We start from the raw sequence: 20,861 nt of genomic DNA on the forward strand, positions 1-20,861 counted from the left end.
CTCCAAACCATACTATGATTTTAGGAACATCCTGGTTAACTCGGCACAAACCATGGGAAACAAGAACCATATCTTTGACATCTCAGTTTTGCCCACAGAACTGCTACGCCATGAACTCTTATTGGTCTCCCAAAGGGAGAAGTCTTTCTCCCAAAGATAATGACTGCTCTATCAATACGATACAGGGAGTACCTAGTTGTTACCAGGAATACTATGATGTCTTCCAGAAGCCTAGCAAGCCAGCCTTACCTCCTCATCGTGTCTATGGCTGTGCTATTCTGTTGATTCCTGAAGAAGTGGTTCCCTTTAGTGGGATGTATTCCTTGATGGAACAGGAAAAGAAGGTAATTAAAGAATACTTAGATGACAATATACAGAACGGTTTAATCACCGCCTCTTCATCTCCTGCAGGGGCTCTGCTTTTCTTCGTTCCTAAGAAAATGAAAGATCTGCGTCCCTGTGTTGACTTTTGCGGACTCAACAAAATAACAATCAAGGATCATTATCTCTTACCCTTGATCAGGGATATACTGGACGCTGTCCAAGGAGCCAAGATGTTTACTAAATTGGATCTAAGGGGTGCCTATCATCTCTTGCATATCAAAGAAGGAGATGAATGGAAAACAGCCTTTCGTACTCCATTTGGTCACTACGAATACCGAGTCATGCCGTTTGGTCTAACCAGTGCACCGTCTATATTCCAATGACTCATGGAATCCGTGTTTTCTGACTTATTGAATCATATAGTGTGGTGATTTATCTGGATGATATCCTAGTATACTCCTGTACTCCTGAACAGCATACTGAGCATGTACTGCAGGTCCTGGAAAGACTCAGACAGAATCAATTATATTGTAAACCAGAAAAGTGTGAATTTAACAAGACTGAAGTACAGTATATTGGGTTCTGCATAAATCAGATGGGAATAGCTATGGATCAAGACAAAGCACAAGCCATCTTGGACTGGCCCTCTCCTTCTTCTGTTAAAGAAGCCCAATGCTTCCTAGGTTTTGCACATTGAACTGTATATCGTTGAAAGACAAGTGGAAACTGTTATCTGAAGAAGACAAAACTTGTACAAGCTATGCAATGAAGATAATTGACACTATGGAAGAACTGAAAATGTTGCAGAATAATGCTGACAGGGAGGAGGATCGTTCATGGAGCAAAATGAAATGTGTGCAAAGGCAAGATGAATTGTGGGTTTCAGAAGAGGGTCAATTGGTTTTGCCAAATAGCCTGTTGTCTCAAATAGTGAGGTACTATCATGGTCAAGCACGTATTGAGAGGGATGCAATGGTTCATTTGTTCAAACATGATTGGTTCAACCCAAAGTTTAGACAAGTTGCTGAAGCAGTTTGCCATCGATGTGTCATTTGCCAACAAATAAATGCAGGGAAAGGGACAGTGGTTCATTTGAGCCACATTGGAAGAGCGGGAGGTCCATTTTGCAGAAAGCAAATGGATTTTATTGAGATGCCTGTGTGTGGAGGTTTGAGATATGTGTTAGATATTGGAGTAGAGTAGCTAAGGATAATGACACAGTAATAGAGGTTTCTTTGACGTTTGGCGCAGCTTATGTGCATAGAAATAATTTGACCTGCTTGCTTACACCTTTAGAGAAAAGCTTCTTAGATCACACAGATGACAGGAGAAAGGAATTGAAGGAGAAATTAGAAAAAGGCTTAGAGAAAAGGACTTACAAAAATGATTATGCTTATAGTGCCATTAAAATGCAAGGGAAATTAGCTTTAGATGCACAACACATAGGGAAACTTTGTATATATAGACCTAAATCGCGCACTGACACTTTATTTGTGGGAACGAGTGAATGTAGGCATGTGTTTTTGTTTCAGAGTAAATGGACATTTATGTTGAATGGACAGGACCCTGCCATTCCAGGGATTTACTACATCTGTGGTCTTAATGCTTATTACCGTCTTCCAAGAGGATGTTATGGGACATGTTATTTGGGGACAGTTTTCTGCTATAGTGGGAGATATATTTGGAGCAGTGATTCCTTCAGTGGCAGTCATTCTGAATTCGATAAAGATTCTAAAGTTGTTTACTATTGTGGATAACATGCTGACAAATTTTTCAGGAGCCATACTCCTGATAGATCCTGAATTAGCTGTTGATAGAGCTATGACTCTTCAAGACATAGACATTCTTTTAGCGAAGGATGGTGGAGTCTGTAGAATGATTAATTCTAGGCATTGTTGTTCGTATATACCAGATAACAGTAAAGAGATAAGAGACTTACTTACTGATCTGACTAATGCAAGTGCTGATTTGAAAGAAATGAAAGAACAAGGTGTTTGGGAAAAGGTTGGCAGGGGGTTTGCCTCAGTGGGAAATTGGCTCAGCAGCATTTGGAATGGGATTCTAAGGAAATATTACAGAGAATATTAATTGTTGTGGTTTATCTATTGGGGATATGGGGATTGTGTAAATTATGCAAAAAAATGACATTAAAAAGGTGAAAGAATAATCAGGGGAGGGAAGAAAAGAAAAGGGAAATATTTTACAGGGAAAATTCAAAGGGGAAACACAATTATGAAGAGACTGAATTGTCAGAATTTTAGCTGATGTAAACATTTTGTGGGTAATAGTATGATGATATATTTAGTCATCATAGGAGGGATTTCTAGCGCAGGTGATTTAATATGAATTATTAATGAGTGTTTATGTATTTTGAATAATAAGTTCATGTAGAAGATTTAATAACATAGAAAAATAATGCATGCATTTGAAAATGTGAATACGAAGAATAGCCACCAGTGAACGAAATGTACTAATCAATGATTTAATACTAATGAAATGTTGAATATATGTTAGACTAATGCAGTAATATGTCATATTAAGGGTTATGAATTAAGCTTTAGCTTTATTAATTGTAAGCCTTAACTTAGCGAGTGTCTTGGCCTACTTGCCAGGCCTTATGTAAAAGCAATATTTCTTAGCGTTTAATAAAATGAATGTTCTAGAAAGTTAAATTGTGAATTTCTATTGTGTTGTTTAAATGTGCTCATAACGGAAGCTTCTCGTGTGAACTGACTGCTAGGAGATGATGTTCCTGCTAATGCAACATTTTATATGTAGTGTGTGTGAGACTAACTGTCCCAGGACAAGAACAATGAAAATACTGACTAGAGTAGAAGCTGCAACAATATTGTTACCTGACAAACCAGATGATGAGGACATCGCAAGACAAACCAATCAACGACATATGAACAGAGTGATATTAGAATTCATATATTTGGGATTTTAGGTTAATTTGGCAGAGTGTGAACATATGATTAACTGACCAATAGGGATTTGGGGGGGGTAGTTTTAACAGTTTGACTTAACAAGAGCACACGGAGAAAACAGACATTCTCAGACATTCTGGACTTACATTCATTCTGACGATTGCCCATATTGCGTCTTGACAAGAGACATGCTTATCTTTAATGATTAAAAACTTTGCCTACTCCGAACTCTGATGCTGAAGCCTGATGCCTTGCTGAACGACTGATGGCCTGAGAAAAAAGACTGATTCTGCGTTGCTGATCCATTTTGGGGATAGGTTCTATAACATAAACTGTGATAATCATGCATATTTGCTTTTTCTTTCTAAATACCAGATGTTTTTCCAAATTTGTGTTACTAAATTGTTTTGTATGAAGCCCAACATGCTGATGTTACTTTGATGTTAGTTAAGGAGCCTCACTAATGAAATTATGATAACAGGGACTAATGCTTGATGAAATTCTCAACTAAACTTCATGTATGTTATCACATTGACGCAGTAGACTTTGTTACTGATTTGCCCCATAACCTTAGAATGTGTTGTCGTTCAAGCTTTGATTAGATTACGATTCTTCTGCCGTTTCGGACAGCCAGTGTTGTTTCTGTATGTGTTTCATATGATTTTGAGACTACTCTACATGACCTTAGCATTGTTAATATAGGGAATAAACATTCTAAACTTTACTAAAGGTGTGGTTATTCATGCTTGAAAGGTCATGGTGCGTGACGATTACTGACTCCACTGATTATTGATTTCTAATGATTATTGATTGTTGTGTATTGATTATATACTGGAGCTATGGTAAGAACATCTTAATTGCGAGTCAAAGGTTCATCAACCTATTCACGTCCCCTTGTTAGTTTACTTATTAAGGTCAGACGCGCTAGCACCATCTAAGAAAGCTCAGAAATATGATTCCACTTCTAGAGCTACTGAAGTGTATTCCACAGGCTATCGATTTATCCTATCCACAACTCCCAGGAAAACACTGTGCAAGCACTCCTTAGTGAATAGGGTAAGGATTTCCAAAGGTTATACTAAAATCCAAGGGCAGCATATGTTAACAATTAGTTTCACTGCTGTGTGAAACACTACCTTAAGGGATACCACTATCAGTAGGGGAAGGTGTGCCAGGGCTGCATTCATATGCACTGCTCAATAGTTTAGCATGATGGCACTCATCCAGTGCAGCGCTAACATATGTGCCCAAGGTGTTCACATAGTGGCCCGAGGGGGCAACAATCGAAAGTGCAGCAGGTGCATTCACACCAGCATCCAGCAGTGTGATGTGACCCATTATCCTCATTCATGGTTGTAGTTTTATCAGCCTACTGTGAGTAACAGGGGTCCTGTTTACCTAGCTTCTGTTAGGACCCATGGCTCCTTTACTAAGCCACAGTTGTGGTCTAGGTCAGGTGTTTCCAACCTGTGGTACTTGGACCCCCTGGTGTCAGTGACACATTCCCAGGGGGTTAGCAGGCATCTCAAGGTCTGGACAGGCAGGAAGGCACTTCTCTCGACAGAAACACATGAGTGTTTTTATATTTGTTACTTCATTTGTGCAGCAATTTTAAATGAGCAGCAACGTTCCATATATATCCAGCAGTTTTTGGGCAAAAATAAAAGTGTCAAGATAATTCTGGTGATTAATGCATCTGCTAGAGAGAGAAGGGAGTTTTGTCTAGTGGCTGTTTATGACTGCTGCAAAGAACGTGTATCATGCATTTCAAAGAACATTATTTTATGTCCATAGCACACTGGGTTACAGTTCATAAATTAGAATCTTAATCTGGCACTGTGAGCTATGAACTGCCAAACAGCTGCATGCAAACTGCATAGCACAAGTCAGAAAAATAAATTTTTCCCATCTTTCATTATCCTAATACTGCTAAAAAGGTTTGTTTGTGGAGAAATACATTCTTTATATTAAAGTCAATGCCAACCACTGTGTTATGTTCTGAATCTTGAGCTTGTGCTTCTCCAGGCCAAGCACTCTTAGAAAATGCCTACCAGTATGGATGACATGTGAATTCTACACCGTATTGTCCCCCATGCCTTATGTAACATTTTCTATTCATTGAACTGCACACTTATGATTCATTGTCTCTGTATGAGTGTGATGTAAAGTGCTCTGACTCCCTATACTGGTATGAGACGTGCTATAAAACAAATGAAATACATGTGCCAGAGGGGCAATGTAGCTATGAGACAGTCACTTAAGGATTTACTTCCTTTCCCCGCAACATATTTATGTGAAAAAGCTTTCTCAAATTTTATTTACCTAAAAAATAAATACAGACATCGCTTGGGAAATGTAGAATCTGACCAGAGGATTCAACTTTCCAAAACACAACTAAACATTGAAAAGTTAGTCACCGAGATGCAACACCAACCTTTCCATTAAAAGCTTTTGATCTTTGCATATGTTTAAAATATAAAATAATATATCTTTAGTATTTTGAGTATCTGTTTGTGTGTACTTGTTTGTGTATTTTTTGTGAATTACATTTTTGATGTTTGAAATTTAAATTGTACGAGTTGCATGGGGGTCCCCGTCTTACAGTAGTGATTCAGTGGGGCTCCTCAGGAGTCAAAATGTTGGGAATCACTGGTCTAGGAGAATAGCACTGTAGAGCTAACTAATATGTAACGTAGGACACTTCAATAAAAAAATGTAATTTCAATTCATATATTTGTAGCTGTCATAAAGACTTAAAGCCTGACTATTTCAAGTAGACCACAAAGGCTTCCATTTTTTGTATCTTTGTAGAATCATCACCATTTCTGCCTTTGACGCTTATGTCACCTGTCCTTATCTTTCTAAAAACTGGGAAAGTGTCCCATCATTTAGATATAGACTTCAAACACAAAACACCTGATGCGACATCAGTCAGGAACAACTGCCTTGTTATCTTAATTTCACAGTCGAACAAGAATAGTCAAAAAGGTGAAGTCTGAATTTTCGTATTTTTAATTTATATTCTTAAAGGAATGTACCTTAGACTCACTGGTTATCTCAAACACTTCTAAGGTGATGTAGGACATTTCATCTTAAATAAGGTGTAGTATAAAAGGACTTCCACTAGATCAATAGTCAGGAGAGGTTCTTTGCCCCAGATTATCATAAGCAACAAACTGCCAGAGAAGATCCTGCCTGCCAAGGATGCTGCCATATCACACTTTCTACTGAAGCTGATACAGAGCTTTGAAGGTGCTGATGTGACATGTTTGCCTTTCCCAGGGAACACGGCCTTCTTGACTCCTGATAATTACAGCATTTTGATGTAAACAGGTATGCAGTGTGCTCATTCTCCTTAATAAAATCTAGATGGATGTTATTTACTTTTCAATGCTTTTTTAACGTAGGGCATAGAAGTAGAATTTAGAGTGACAGGTTTGGTAATGGCATTTTAACCAAGGTAGGAAGGTTCATTTGATTCTCATTGTTTGCAATTTGCATTTGTGCTGTGTTCTTTGTTTTCTGTGTGGTTATTTTAGATGTGCTGAACAAAAGGGTCCTGTTGAAATAAACTGACTTTTTAATTAAAGTATATTTTTCTTAGCAGCTCCGGTGAATGTATTATAGAGAAGAACAAAAAAAAATTCTTATCACCATGGTGTTCCTGGATCCCTGCTTGGGGACTGCTAGTAATGTAACCCAAACGCACGGACATCACTTCAACTATGTATTGGGTGGGGTCTTCCAGCGCACCAAAATCTCTTGCATTCAAGAGAGGTGAATTGAACCAGGTTCACACATGTCACCTGTGGGTGTAAAAGCAAATCTTGTATAGCTGAGCCAAAGACTCAGCGTATGCAAAATAGCAAGCTCCACATCATAACTTGGATATTTCATGGTCATTATTAGGTATTATTTTACAAAAGCCAAGAAATTGACACTGTGCCCCAAACAGAGTAAGAACAACAAAAAACATTGTTTTCAATCATTTTATGCTGACCAGAAACAACCTGTTTAGGAGGGCAAAACCAATCAATGCTTTAAAACCGATGATAAAAAAAATAAGCCGGTGGAAGATATGCACTATAGGAAGCATAGGAACAGGTTACGAAACTGGGCATGTGTATATCTTTGAAATGAATTACAGAAAATAGAGCCCGAAAGATAAAGGGATAATTCTATGTCAACTTTTTCAGGACTTATGTGAGCTCTTTGTGGGAGCAGTTCTCTTCAGGTTTTGAGCATATCCGATAAAACAAGAATGTTAATTTTATTGCATAAATGGAAAAGAATACACCCAAAGACACAACCTCTACCTTTCCCAAAACAATATCTTTAAGCGATGCTGAAAGTAACAGAGTTAGGGAGACACAATTGCTACACTGTAACCTTTGAAAAATATGCGCAGTTTTTAAGATATATATTATTGGGATAGATCTCAAAGCCACAAAACAAATAAAAGAAAATAAATTGGCTGTCAGTTGTCGAAAACAAAAACTGACAAATTAGAAGCCTCTGCACTGTGAATGATATCTTACATGGAGAAAACAAAAGATAAGTGCCTGCTGTTTTCCGCATTGGCTCTTATCCTCCCCGCCCCCTAAATATGGAGTGTGTGTACTTTTAATGCAATGTTTCAAGATTTTATTAATGTTTTTTGATTTCAGCATTACAATTACCTGGTGTCCCAAAGTACCGCAAGGTAACTTCATGAGTTTTTACTTCCCCAGCTACATTTTTAGCCATGCACTGATAAACGCCCTGGTCGGTCTCCTGGGTGTTCTGAATCATAAGGGTGCCATCTTCTAGCAAATCCATACGTGAATCCTCAGACATGCTCAATTCGTTGCTATAAACAGAAAGTTTAAGATTTTGAATTACATTACAATCCCACTTTGGAAAATGAATTTATCCAAACACATTAGACACATTTTGAATAGCAATGTAATGTAGTTATTGTTGACTTTAAAAGACAACAAACACAAAACAACTGAATAAACTTTGGAATGGAAAGGATGCATCTGAGAGCTAACATGTAAGCTTCTATGTATTTTAACTTAATTTTCAATGTTATTTATAAAAGAGGACCACAGCTTACCTCACCAACAAGGTTCTCAAACATAAGGTAGCATCTTGACACTTTAAATTATTTCCAAGCCCAAATACAGTTTTATATGTGGAAAAATATACAAATTGGCAAAGACTGAAGCTGGCAAGATGTCACCCGCACCCAGACTATGGTGCAAATGTAAAGCAAAATAGAAATCTCTAACAACGAAAAGCACTGTGTGAGTATACAAACATACTGCTAAAGTGAGCACAAAGATGTTGTCCCATCTACTTTCAGGCAATAGCTATCCATCGTGAAAGAGGAAGAAGGAAAATCATAAAGGATGGACAAACAAGCTAACTCAATCCCTCCCCAACAATTCTCCCATACAATTCTGTCTCCTGATCTCATGCACCCCAACATGTAAACTTATGAGAAGGGTGAAACAAACTAAGCCCCATTTAAAAGGTGAAGCAATAAATTACCCATTCTTCTGCTTATGCACACGTTACTGCAAAAGTGGAGAAATTACTAAAATCTGGTACATGTTCAAGTAAAGACAGCAAACATACCCCTGCTATGCATACATGCTGCTCTGTGCTTACACCCATTAATGCTCCTGCCCACCACCAGCTGGTCCCAAGACTTGATTGATGATTGTTCAATAAGGTTGGTTGTTTCCACATATTTGAGAAGTATGACAATACATTTGAAGGGGTATCATAATCAAATGCAGTGTGGAAGCAACTAGGAGGGAGCTGCAGAGTTAATTGTTGAATTCCTCTCAACACAGCTGCACACAACTCGGCATTTCCACTTACCTTCATCATTGTGCCTGGCCTGCCACAGCAGATGCCAACAGGTATTATCATCTACTACCACCAGCAAGTACAAGAAGGGCAGTCTTGCCATCCTATTAAATAGCATGCCCCTCACGAAGATGGCAGCAAGACCAAAGCACAAACCTAGTTACAGTCCTGCCAATGAATTAGAGTAATGGGAATATACTGGCAAAGTAGTCTGCCACTGATGAAATCAATGTACCTTCATTGCAGAGCATAGTTTCTTCAGAGTTTCTTGGAAGCACTTTTTTAACAGACTAACTCCCCAAACTCCCCAAATCAGCAACAGGGTGGCATGAAAATTACTCCCCAAACCAACAATAAGACAGCATGAGAACTAAACCTCTCCTGATGATCAAAGATTTGATTAACAGTCTCAAAACAGTGGCTCAAATGGGTTTTTTCTCACAATCCAATGGCTGAAGGGAAGTGATCCAAAACTGATCCCATGTGCGGAACACAAATTATCTTTGCCTCCCACAGACCTAAAAGAGCACCATCCATGCCAATCTCTGAGTGTGTGATAATTTATTTCTGGAGCTCTGCAGTGCACTTCAGGATGTCTTTTATAACCATTAAGATAAGTGGCATTTATCTTTACAGATCGCAGGTTCTTTGGTGATTGCGTGTATTCTCGCCAAGTGTGAAACTTCACGCTGTCTGAGAGGTGCTACCCCAGTCGATAACATCTTTTCAACATCATTAATCCAATGCCAAACCTTTAAAACACTATTCAGTCTTCTCTGAGTGGAAGCTGTTGTGCATTAATCAGAATAGTGCATTATTAAAAGGGTGCAGAATAGGAATCCACACTTGAATTTACACGTGTATACTGATATGCTATTGTGTTTGAAACAATTTTGATAGAAACTTCTAGAGTGCATTGTCCTAGATATTTCCGACTGGCATTGTTCTTGAAGAGGACTCTAACATGGAGTTAGTACTGTATCTTTTCTCCAAGGTTCTTCCACTTGCACATGCTATTGAATTCATTCATTATGGTTCACTGCTGTCTGTGTTAATAGTTTGTTCTGACATTCCGGGATGATATTAGGCCAGAGAGGCTAAATCAATATTAATGTAGTGGATTAGTGCTTAGGTGGTAACTATGATGATCCAAAAGTGTTATTTTTGATTTGTTGGAAATTCATTTCATTTTGTTTACATCATGATGAAGCTACACTTTCCATGCTTGTCAATGGGGGCATTTCCGGATTAAAATTCAAGTTTTTGAGTCAACCTATTTCTGATTTTTCTTATTCTTATGTACTCCCCTATTACTGGGAGTGTTCATAGCAACGGCTTCATGCATCTGTACTTCACAATTTCTGGATTGTACCTTTTATATTTTTGTAATAAATTTTAGTTGATTACAATTCCACCCTAGAACTCACTTATTATGTCCTCTCTTATTTGACTGTATTTTTGATATGATGACTTTGCACCTTATTTTGGGACACGTTGCCTCATAAAATTGTACCTGAGACACCCACCCATGGCGTGCTATTGAGCTATCTTTTGAGGTGTAAGGTTTTAGGGCACCCACATCTGTTAGTTATGTTTAGACTCACAGAAAAGGCAGGCAATTTTATTTTAAAATAAGACTACTTTTATCACCCACAAACATCTGCTAAAATCAAACACAATATAAGGTGAAAATAATACAAGAAACGAGAGCTTAAACAGTAGAAATATATGGTTAAAGAATTCATGGGCACATCTACTAGTTCTTAAGTTCTAAGAAGGAAGTAGCAAATTAACAGGTTCCCATAGAGTTTAGAACATGTTTTGACAAAGAATGATTTGTCTACTGGGCTGTGAAAAGGTCTATGCTTAAGTAAAAGACACAGAACAGTGGTGCAAGTATTAAACATGTCTTACTTCTGGAACTATCAAATACGAGCATACCCTCTCCCCCTTCCCCCAATCTCTGGTATAGAACTGTATATAGCAACTGATTACTGTCACGCATTGAGTGTCCTCACAACAGAAGACCGTGCCATAGCAATAGTACCCACTGTGATCATGATGATGCCTCCACTCAGCCAGTAGAAAGCATTTGTAAAGATGCAATACTGATGATGAGGCAGATTCAGAGTCCCTGTTATCAAAACATTTCCCCACAAATCTCACGTTGGTGAGTTGATCGAACCTCTCACCTCCCTCCCCTTCTTAATGGCGGCTGCTGCGCACTGAGAGGGCAGCATCTGTCCGCCCTCTTCTGTGCAGCTCCACCTGTTGCTGCTGCTACCTCTGTCACATTTTGAACTGAGAGACTGTCTGATTCTCAGTTCCCACCTCCACCCGCATGCTCCCGCCTGCACCTCTTCCCTGGTGGCCTAGTGGCCATCTGTATGTAAGAATCTTGGTGTCTCTTTTTACTTCTGCTTATTTTTCTATCATTTTTATTTTTTCTTTCTGGTCTCTTTCTCTCTCCTTCAGCCTTTTATTCTCCCCGCATTTCCAACACCAGTGCTGCCCCTCCCTCCCTTCCTGCAAAGCACTTTCTTGCCCTCCCGCCTCCCAGATGACCGGACCTCCACCACCCTCCCCTTCTTAATGGCAGTCAAAGGCAAGCCCATCTGTGCCCGTCTGCGCCTGGACCGCACCCAGCTTTACGAAACCAGGTCCACTGACCTTCCATCACTGCAACTCGGAGACCCTATATGCGCTGAACACAGGACAATCCGCCACCTGTCATCTTGCATCCCCCAGAGAAGCCCATTTTCCTGCCTCCACTGCCACCGCATCCTCACCATACACCAAGCACCAGACCCTCCTGACACAGCGCCATTGAACACCCACCCAGAGCGTCTCAACTGCATCCTCCTCAACATCTGCTCCCTCCACAAACACGCCGTGGAACTCTGGGACCAACTTGACTCCACCCGCCTGGACATCACCTTCTTCACTGGCCAAACCCATTATCTACACCGGACAGCACCATCACCATCCCCAGCAACTACAAACTGCTCCGCAAAGACCGGCCTTCTCGCCCAGGCCCATTTCCAGATACATGCCACACACTAGTCAACCTTCCACAGCACCCTCATCCACAAGCCACCCGGCCCCACCCAGCCTTCAGCCACTCCATCGTCTACATCAATTCTCCTCACGCTCTTGCCTTCTCAAACTACTTCCTCCTTGGTGACCGCAACTACCACATTGACAACAGAAATTACACCAACACAGCTTCCCTGCTCAACAACCTCGCCACAATAGGAATAAGGCAACTGGTCACCTCGGAAACACACATCATTGAGGATACATTCAACAACATCTTTCCCACCAGCAACAACATCACCATCGATAACACCTCCATACTTCAATAGACTGACCAACACTGCCTCCATTTCACCATCACCTCACCGACCATCCACCTCCACACACACTGAGCACAAAGCAGAAAATGTAACTGAATCACTGAGGAACAGCTTTCAAACACCCTCAGCAAGTCTCCCATGCCCCTCACCTCAGACACTAACATCTCAGCACAGAACGTTCACCAATGGACCTCTGAATGTGCCAAAACCCTAGCACTTCTCTGTACGACCTCAGCTAAACACCACCTCAAGAAGGCCAGCTGGTTCTCCCTGGCACTCGAGGACTTCAGACGCACCTGCAGATGCCTAGAGAAAAGAAGGAGGAACAGCAAGTCCCCGGAAGACTTTGGGGCTTTCAAAGCTGTCACCAAATCCCACCACCACCTCATCAGAGTCTCCAGTAGAGCCACCCTGCAGGACCATATCAGCGTGAGCGCTCACAACATTAAAGAGCTCTTCTTTGTGGTCAAAGATTTTCCCAAACCCCAATCAGAAACTGCAAGCATTCCTCCATTTCAAGACCTCAGCGACAGGCAAGCCAACTTCTTCCACCATAAAATCAAAGACATATACAATAGCTTCAGATCCCAAGGTCCTCCTGAGCCGTCCAACAGACCCTGCACCGCTGGGCGACCCTCGCCACAGACAAGACCCGCAACACCATCAGCAGCATCCACTACGAAGCCCCTATGGACACCTGCCCTCGCCACATTTTCAACAAGGCCAACACATCACAATACAGCTCTGACACACCCTCAACTGTTCCATAGAGACAACCACCTTCCCTGAGGACTGGAAGCATGCCGGGATTCACCCGCTCTTGAAAAAAACACGTCTGACCCCCTGGGCCACAAAAATTACCACCCCAGCTCTCTGCTGCCTTTCCCAGCAAAGGTAATTGAAAAGACCATCAACGCTCATCTCCGTAAGCACATTGAGGACAACAACATCCTGGAAAACCTCCCAATCAGGCTTCAGGAGCAATCACAGTACGGACACCTCCCTCCTCACCTCCACAGAGGACATCTGCTCGCTCCTCGTCCACAGCCATACAGCAGCCCTTATCCTACTGGACCTATTGGCCGCCTTAAACATGGTCTCATACCGCACCTTCTGCTCCAGGCTCCAAGTAGCCAGCATTCATGGAAAGGCCCTACAATGGATACACTCCTTCCTGTCTGGCAGAAAAAAAAGAGAGTCAGACTCCCGCCTTACTAGCCAGAACCTACGGGGATCAGCTGTGGAGTTCCACAGGGCTCATCCCTGAGCCCCACACTCTTCAACATCTACATGACCCCACTCGCATCCATCGTCAGGGACCATGGACTGAACATCGTCTCCTGAGCCAATTATACCCAACTGATCATCTCACTGACTGAAAAGCCCACTACTGCCAAGAAAAACTTCCACAACGGTATGGAAGCTGTCACCGCTTGGATAAAGGACAGATGCCTCAAGCTCAATTCTGACAAGATCGATATACTTATCTTGGGACCATCCATATCAGCCTGCGACGACTCCTGGTGGTTATCAAAGCCCCCCACCCACCCGAAACAGACCATGCATGCAACCTCAGTTTCATCCTGGACTCATTGCTCACCATGACCCTGACCCACCAAGATAACTCAGTTGCATCCTCCTGCTTTCACAGTCCGACTTCTCCAGAAGATCTACAAATGGATCCCAAAAAAGGAATGCAAAACAGTAACCCATGCCCTGGTTGCCAGCAGACTGGACTATGGCAATGCCCTCTATGCCGGTACCAACCAGAAGAACCTGAAGAAGATATAGCACATCCAAAACGCCTCTGTCAGACTCATCCTGGACATTCCTTGCCGCGAACATGTCCCCAGGCACCTAAAAGACCTCCACTGGCTTCCTATCAAGAAAATCATTAACTTCAAGCTCCTCCCTTACAGGTGAGTAGTTGTGCTTTATAAACCATGATTTGATTTTGATTTGACTTGAGCATCATGGTATCTTATAAAACTAGGAAAACACCCTTAAATAATCTGACAAACATGTTCTTCATTAGATTGATGGCCTGTAGGGCTTGGCTAGGTTTTTGTTTTTTCCCTTAAGGAGACAAGAGTATGCAATGCTGTCTCTGTTCACGGAACTGCCTTGCCCACTGGTTTAACTCCCGATGCCATCATACTGCTATAGCCACTCACAAATGTGCTTTCATGACAACACATCCACCTGAGTGTGGATCCAGGACGGATAAGCAACTTCTACACTCCTACAAGAACATTTACTGTCCCAAGTTCTGTTCTTTGGAGATAGAGCAAGATAGACTGTTTAAGGCTTACATGAGCATAGCCACCTAATATGTGATGGCCTTTTTTAGAACTAGGTCAAAAACACAGTGCTTCTTTATTCATATTACTAGTCTTTACAAATGCCCATCAGTGGCACAACCACCTTCTCAAATTGCACCAATTCAGAAGAAGGTTATCACTGGGGAGGAAGGTAGCATTATGCTGCCTGCTCCAAATGTGATGTATCAATGTGAAAAAATAAATGTATTGCACAATTGTTATAGTCATGCACCATGGAAACCATATTTTGTAGGCAGGTAGTAAGTGGGGAAAACAGAGATGGTTTGTAACCTCAATCCCTAAAATCAATCCCCTTGATATACCAAGGCATTTGTTTCGCCTGGTGGAGTTACCATGCCAGCATACAAAAAGCTTCAAGATACAGAGTGGTGGTTGTTGCCTGTATTTCCAAAAGACACAATTAAGCATTTTTGTTACATCAAACACATTATGCCTAAAGCCAATTATGAATTGAGTGGGGCGTACAATCACTTGCCTTCTTACGTACTTTCATGCATCACAACCAGAGAATGCATGAAATCTCTTCCATTGATCAGGTTAGACAGAGCTAACATGTCAGACTTACTCCACCACATAATTTACATTTGGTCCTCATCCACCATCTGCCCTAGTACCCAAGATAGAAATGCACTGGCACCCATGTTTTAAGTTGCTACTTGAGCATACAAAAATCCTTATCTATATCGAACTAATTCCTTAGAATGACGATTCTTGCCTTAGTCTAAATGTTCTGAAGGCCATGAGACATTTAGTAGATTCTATTTGATACCCATCAGAATGCTTATCATAACTCCATGAATGATTTTATCTTTCTTTTTTTGTTTTCAAAGGGGACCTAATTATTTCTATATCCATTGTCTGAGTGGGTGTGTGAGTGGACACGAGTCTCTTAGTGCATGTATGAGTGAATTAAATAATGTATAAATGAGTCAGTGAATGTTTTTTTCAAAAATGTTTTTTCATATTCTCAAATCTTTGAGGATATCCTCAAAAGTTTGCCGATATTCTCAAATATTGCGATTGGTGAAAAAAGAAAAATGTTACTTACCAGTAGACATCTGTTTGCGGCATGTAGTGCTGTAGATTCACATGCTGTGCATAAGCTCGTCATCTAGTGTTGGGTTCGAAGTAGTACAACTTGTTTTTGTTTGACGAAAGTTTTCGAGTCACGGGATCGACTGACTCCTCCTCTCGGTAGTACTGCGCATGGGCATCAAGTCCTTTGTTAGATTGTTTCTCCGCAGGTGGGAGAGTGAAGCAGTGAAAAAATAGATAGTAGGATAGAAAAGATGTCTATGCAATGTATTCACATATGTACATTTTATATATATATATATATATATATATATATATATATATATATATATATATATATATATGGAAAAGGTCACTTACCCAGTGTACATCTGTTCGTGGCATGAGACGCTGCAGATTCACATGCTTTGCACATCCCGCCATCTAGTGCTGGGCTCGGAGTGTTACAAGTTGTTTTTCTTCTAAGAAGTCTTTTTCACGAGATCGAGGGACTCCTCCCCTTTCGGCTCCATTGCGCATGGGCGTCGACTCCATCTTAAATTGTTTTCCCCGCAGAGGGTGAGGTAGGAGTTGTGTATTATAGTAATAGTGCCCATGCAATGGAGTAAATATGTATGTACATAATGTGGTTTAAAGTGATATATTTACAAATTTACAAATGTTCAAGATCAACTTCGAAACGGCTACAGGCTCCCGGGGAGGCGGGTGGGCGCATGTGAATCTGCAGCGTCTCATGCCACGAACAGATGTACACTGGGTAAGTGACATTTTCCGTTCGATGGCATGTGTAGCTGCAGATACACATGCTTTGCACAGACTAGTAAGCAGTTATCTCCCCAAAAGCGGTGGCTCAGCCTGTAGGAGTTGAAGTTGTTTGAAATAAAGTTCATAGTACTGCTTGTCCTACTGTGGCTTGTTGTGTTGTTAACACATCCACGCAGTAATGTTTGGTAAACGTATGAGGCATAGACCATGTGGCTGCCTTACATATTTCAGTCATTGGAATGTTTCCTAGAAAGGCCATAGTAGCACCTTTCTTTCTAGTTGAATGTGCCTTTGGTGTTACAGGCAGTTCTCTTTTTGCTTTGAGATAACAGGTTTGAATACATTTAACTATCCATCTGGCAATGCCTTGTTTGGATATTGGATTCCCTGTATGAGGTTTTTGAAAAGCAACGAACAGTTGTTTTGTCTTCCGTATTTGTTTTGTTCTATCAATGTAGTACATTAAAGCTCTTTTGATGTCTAATGTATGTAGTGCTCTTTCAGTTACAGAATCTGGTTCTGGAAAGAACACTGGTAGTTCTACAGTTTGATTTAAGTGAAACAGTGATATGACTTTTGGTAAGAACTTTGGATTAGTTCGTAAAACTACTTTATGATTGTGTATTTGAATAAAGGGTTCTTGTATGGTTAATGCCTGTATTTCACTTACTCTTCTTAGAGAGGTGATGGCAATGAGAAACGCAACTTTCCACGTTAAATATTGTATCTTACATAAGTGCATGGGTTCAAACGGTGGACCCATGAGCCGTGTTAAGACAATGTTGAGGATCCACGAGGGAACTGGTGGTGTTCTTGGTGGTATAATTCTTTTTAGGCCCTCCATAAAAGCCTTTATGACTGGGATCCTAAAGAGTGAAGTCGAATGCGTAATTTGCAGATAAGCTGAGATTGCGGTGAGATGTATTTTAATGGATGAAAAAGCTAGCTTTGACTTTTGTAAGTGCAGTAAGTAGCTTACGATGTCTTTTGCAGATGCGTGTAAGGGTTGAATTTGATTATTATGACAGTAATAAACAAATCGTTTCCATTTATTTGCATAGCAATGTCTTGTTGTAGGTTTTCTAGCTTGTTTTATGACCTCCATACATTCATGTGAAAGGTCTAGATGTCCGAATTCTAAGATTTCAGGAGCCAAATTGCTAGATTCAGTGATGCTGGATTTGGGTGTCTGATCTGTTGTTTGTGTTGAGTTAACAGATCTGGTCTGTTTGGCAGTTTGACATGAGGCACTACTGAAAGGTCTAGTAGTGTTGTGTACCAGGGTTGTCTTGCCCAAGTTGGTGATATTAGTATGAGTTTGAGTTTGTTTTGACTCAATTTGTTTACTAGATATGGAAGGAGTGGGAGAGGGGGAAAAGCGTATGCAAATATCCCTGACCAACTTATCCATAACGCATTGCCCTGAGACTGATCCTGTGGGTACCTGGATGCGAAGTTTTGGCATTTTGCGTTTTCTTTTGTTGCAAATAGATCTATTTGTGGTGTTCCCCATCTTTGGAAGTAAGTGTTTAGTATTTGGGGTTGAATCTCCCATTCGTGGATCTGCTGGTGATCCCGAGAGAGATTGTCTGCTAACTGGTTTTGAATTCCTGGAATGAACTGCGCTATTAGGCGAATGTGGTTGTGAATCGCCCAATGCCAAATTTTCTGTGCTAGGAGACACAACTGTGTTGAGTGTGTTCCTCCCTGTTTGTTCAGATAATACATTGTTGTCATGTTGTCTGTTTTGACAAGAATGTGTTTGTGTGTTATTATCGGTTGAAAAGCTTTCAACGCGAGAAATACTGCCAGTAATTCTAAGTGATTTATGTGAAACTGTCTCTTTTGAGGGCCCCATTGTCCTTGTATGCTGTGTTGGTTGAGGTGTGCTCCCCACCCTACCATGGAGGCATCCGTTGTTATTACGTATTGAGGCATGGGGTCTTGGAAAGGCCGCCCTTTGTTTAAATTTATAGTGTTCCACCATTGAAGCGAGGTGTATGTTTGGCGGTCTATCAACACTAGATCTTTAAGTTGACCCTGTGCCTGTGACCATTGTGATGCTAGGCATTGTTGTAAGGGCAGCATGTGCAATCTTGCGTTTGGGACAATGGCTATGCATGAGGACATCATGCCTAGTAGTTTCATCACTATTTTGACCTGTACCTTTTGTTTTGGGTGCGTGTCCTGTATTACATTGTGAAATGCTTGTACCCTTTGTGGACTTGGAGTGGCAATCCCTTTTGTTGTGTTGATTGTTGCTCCTAAGTATTGTTGTACTTGACACGGCTGAAGGTGTGACTTGTTGTAGTTGAGTGAGAAACCTAGTTTGTGAAGGGTTTCTATGACATACTTTGTGTGTTGTGAGCACCGTTCCTGCATGTTGGTTTTTATTAACCAATCGTCTACTTACGGGAACACATGTATTTGCTGTCTTCTGATATGAGCAGCCACTACTGCCAGGCATTTTGTAAAAACTCTTGGCGCAGTTGTTATCCCGAATGGCAACACTTTGAATTGGTAATGTACCCCTTGGAATACAAACCTTAAGTACTTTCTGTGTGAAGGATGTATCGGTATATGGAAGTACGCATCCTTTAGGTCTAATGTCGTCATGTAATCTTGTTGTTTGAGCAATGGGATTACGTCTTGCAGTGTCACCATGTGAAAGTGATCTGATTTGATGTAGATATTTAATGTTCTGAGATCTAATATAGGTCTTAGAGTTTTGTCTTTTTTGGGTATGAGAAAGTACAGTGAGTAGACTCCTCTTCCTCTCTGATGAATTGGTACTAACTCTATTGCATCTTTTTTCAACAACGCTTGAACTAGTTGTAGAAGATCTATGTGTTGTTTTGACATGTTGTGTGTTTTCGGTGGGACACTTGGAGGGAATTCTAGAAATTCTATACAATAACCATGCTGAATAATGGCTAGGACCCACGTGTCTGTTGTTATTTCCTCCCAGTTTTTGTAGAACTTGGTTAGTCTCCCCCCCACTGGTGTTGTGTGTTGGGGATTTGTGACATGTAAGTCACTGTTTGTTTTGTGGAGTTTTGGGACTTTGGAACTTCCCTCTATTCTTTGGGAATTGTCCCCCTCTATATTGTCCCCGAAAAGTTCCCCGCTGGTATTGGCTCCGATAAGTGGGCCTTGTTTGTGAGGTTGTGGGTTCAGTGCTTTGTCCTCAAAACCCCCCTCGAAATTGTCATCTTCGAAATGTGCCTCTGGTCTGTGGGGAGTAGAGTGCGCCCATGGCTTTGGCCGTATCAGTGTCTTTTTTAAATTTCTCGATAGCAGTGTCCACCTCCGGGCCAAACAACTGCTGTCCGTTAAATGGCATATTCAGCACGGCTTGTTGTATTTCTGGCTTGAATCCAGATGTACGCAGCCATGCATGTCTCCTTATTGTTATTGCTGTATTGACAGTCCTAGTAGCTGTGTCTGCTGCATCCATTGCTGACCGTATCTGATTGTTCGAGATACACTGTCCTTCCTCTACCACTTGTTGCGCTCTTTTTTTAAACTCCTTGGGCAAATGTTCTATAAAATGTTGCATTTCGTCCCAATGAGCCCTGTCATATCTCGCCAACAAGGCTTGTGAATTGGCAATGCGCCATTGGTTGGCTGCTTGTGCCGCCACTCTTTTCCCAGCCGCATCGAACTTATGACTCTCCTTGTCTGGAGGTGGTGCGTCTCCTGAGGTGTGTGAGTTCGCCCTCTTGCATGCTGCACCTACCACCACAGAGTCTGGTGTTAACTGTTGTGTGATGTACACAGGGTCTGTTGGTGGCGGTTTATATTTTTTCTCCACCCTTGGAGTTATTGCCCTTCCTTTGACAGGCTCTTCAAACACTTGTTTGGAGTGTTTTAGCATTCCAGGTAGCATGGGGAGGCTCTGGTACTGACTATGTGTGGACGACAGTGTGTTAAATAGAAAGTAGTCTTCAATTGGCTCTGTATGTAGGCTAACATTATGAAACGCCGCTGCCCTTGACACCACCTGTGTGTAGGCGGTAGAGTCCTCAGGTGGTGACGGTCTGGCTGGATAACAGTCGGGACTGTTATCTGACACTGGCGCATCATAAAGATCCCACGCGTCTGGATCATCCTGACTCATCCCTGTATGAGTTGGGGATTGCATCATTGGTAGAGTGGCTACCGGTGATGGCTGTGGAGAGCGTTGTGGAAATGGTGACGGGGTTACTTGTTTAGCCACCTTTGCCTGTGGCTGCTTGTCTTTGTCTTGGAAG

The 20,861-nt window shown here is 41.3% G+C and overlaps 1 protein-coding gene across 1 annotated transcript in view; it reads right to left on the bottom strand.

Moving 5' to 3' along the window:
• Positions 1-20,861, bottom strand: part of PXDN (peroxidasin) — a 584,135-nt gene that overhangs the window by 267,092 nt on the left and 296,182 nt on the right. The window contains exon 9 of the mRNA XM_069235854.1: positions 7,931-8,100. Within this exon, the coding sequence (XP_069091955.1) occupies positions 7,931-8,100 (170 nt within the window). The remainder of the gene's footprint in view (positions 1-7,930; positions 8,101-20,861) is intronic.

The sequence above is a fragment of the Pleurodeles waltl genome, chromosome 5 (assembly GCF_031143425.1).
Source record: "Pleurodeles waltl isolate 20211129_DDA chromosome 5, aPleWal1.hap1.20221129, whole genome shotgun sequence".
Lineage (NCBI taxonomy): Eukaryota > Metazoa > Chordata > Amphibia > Caudata > Salamandridae > Pleurodeles > Pleurodeles waltl.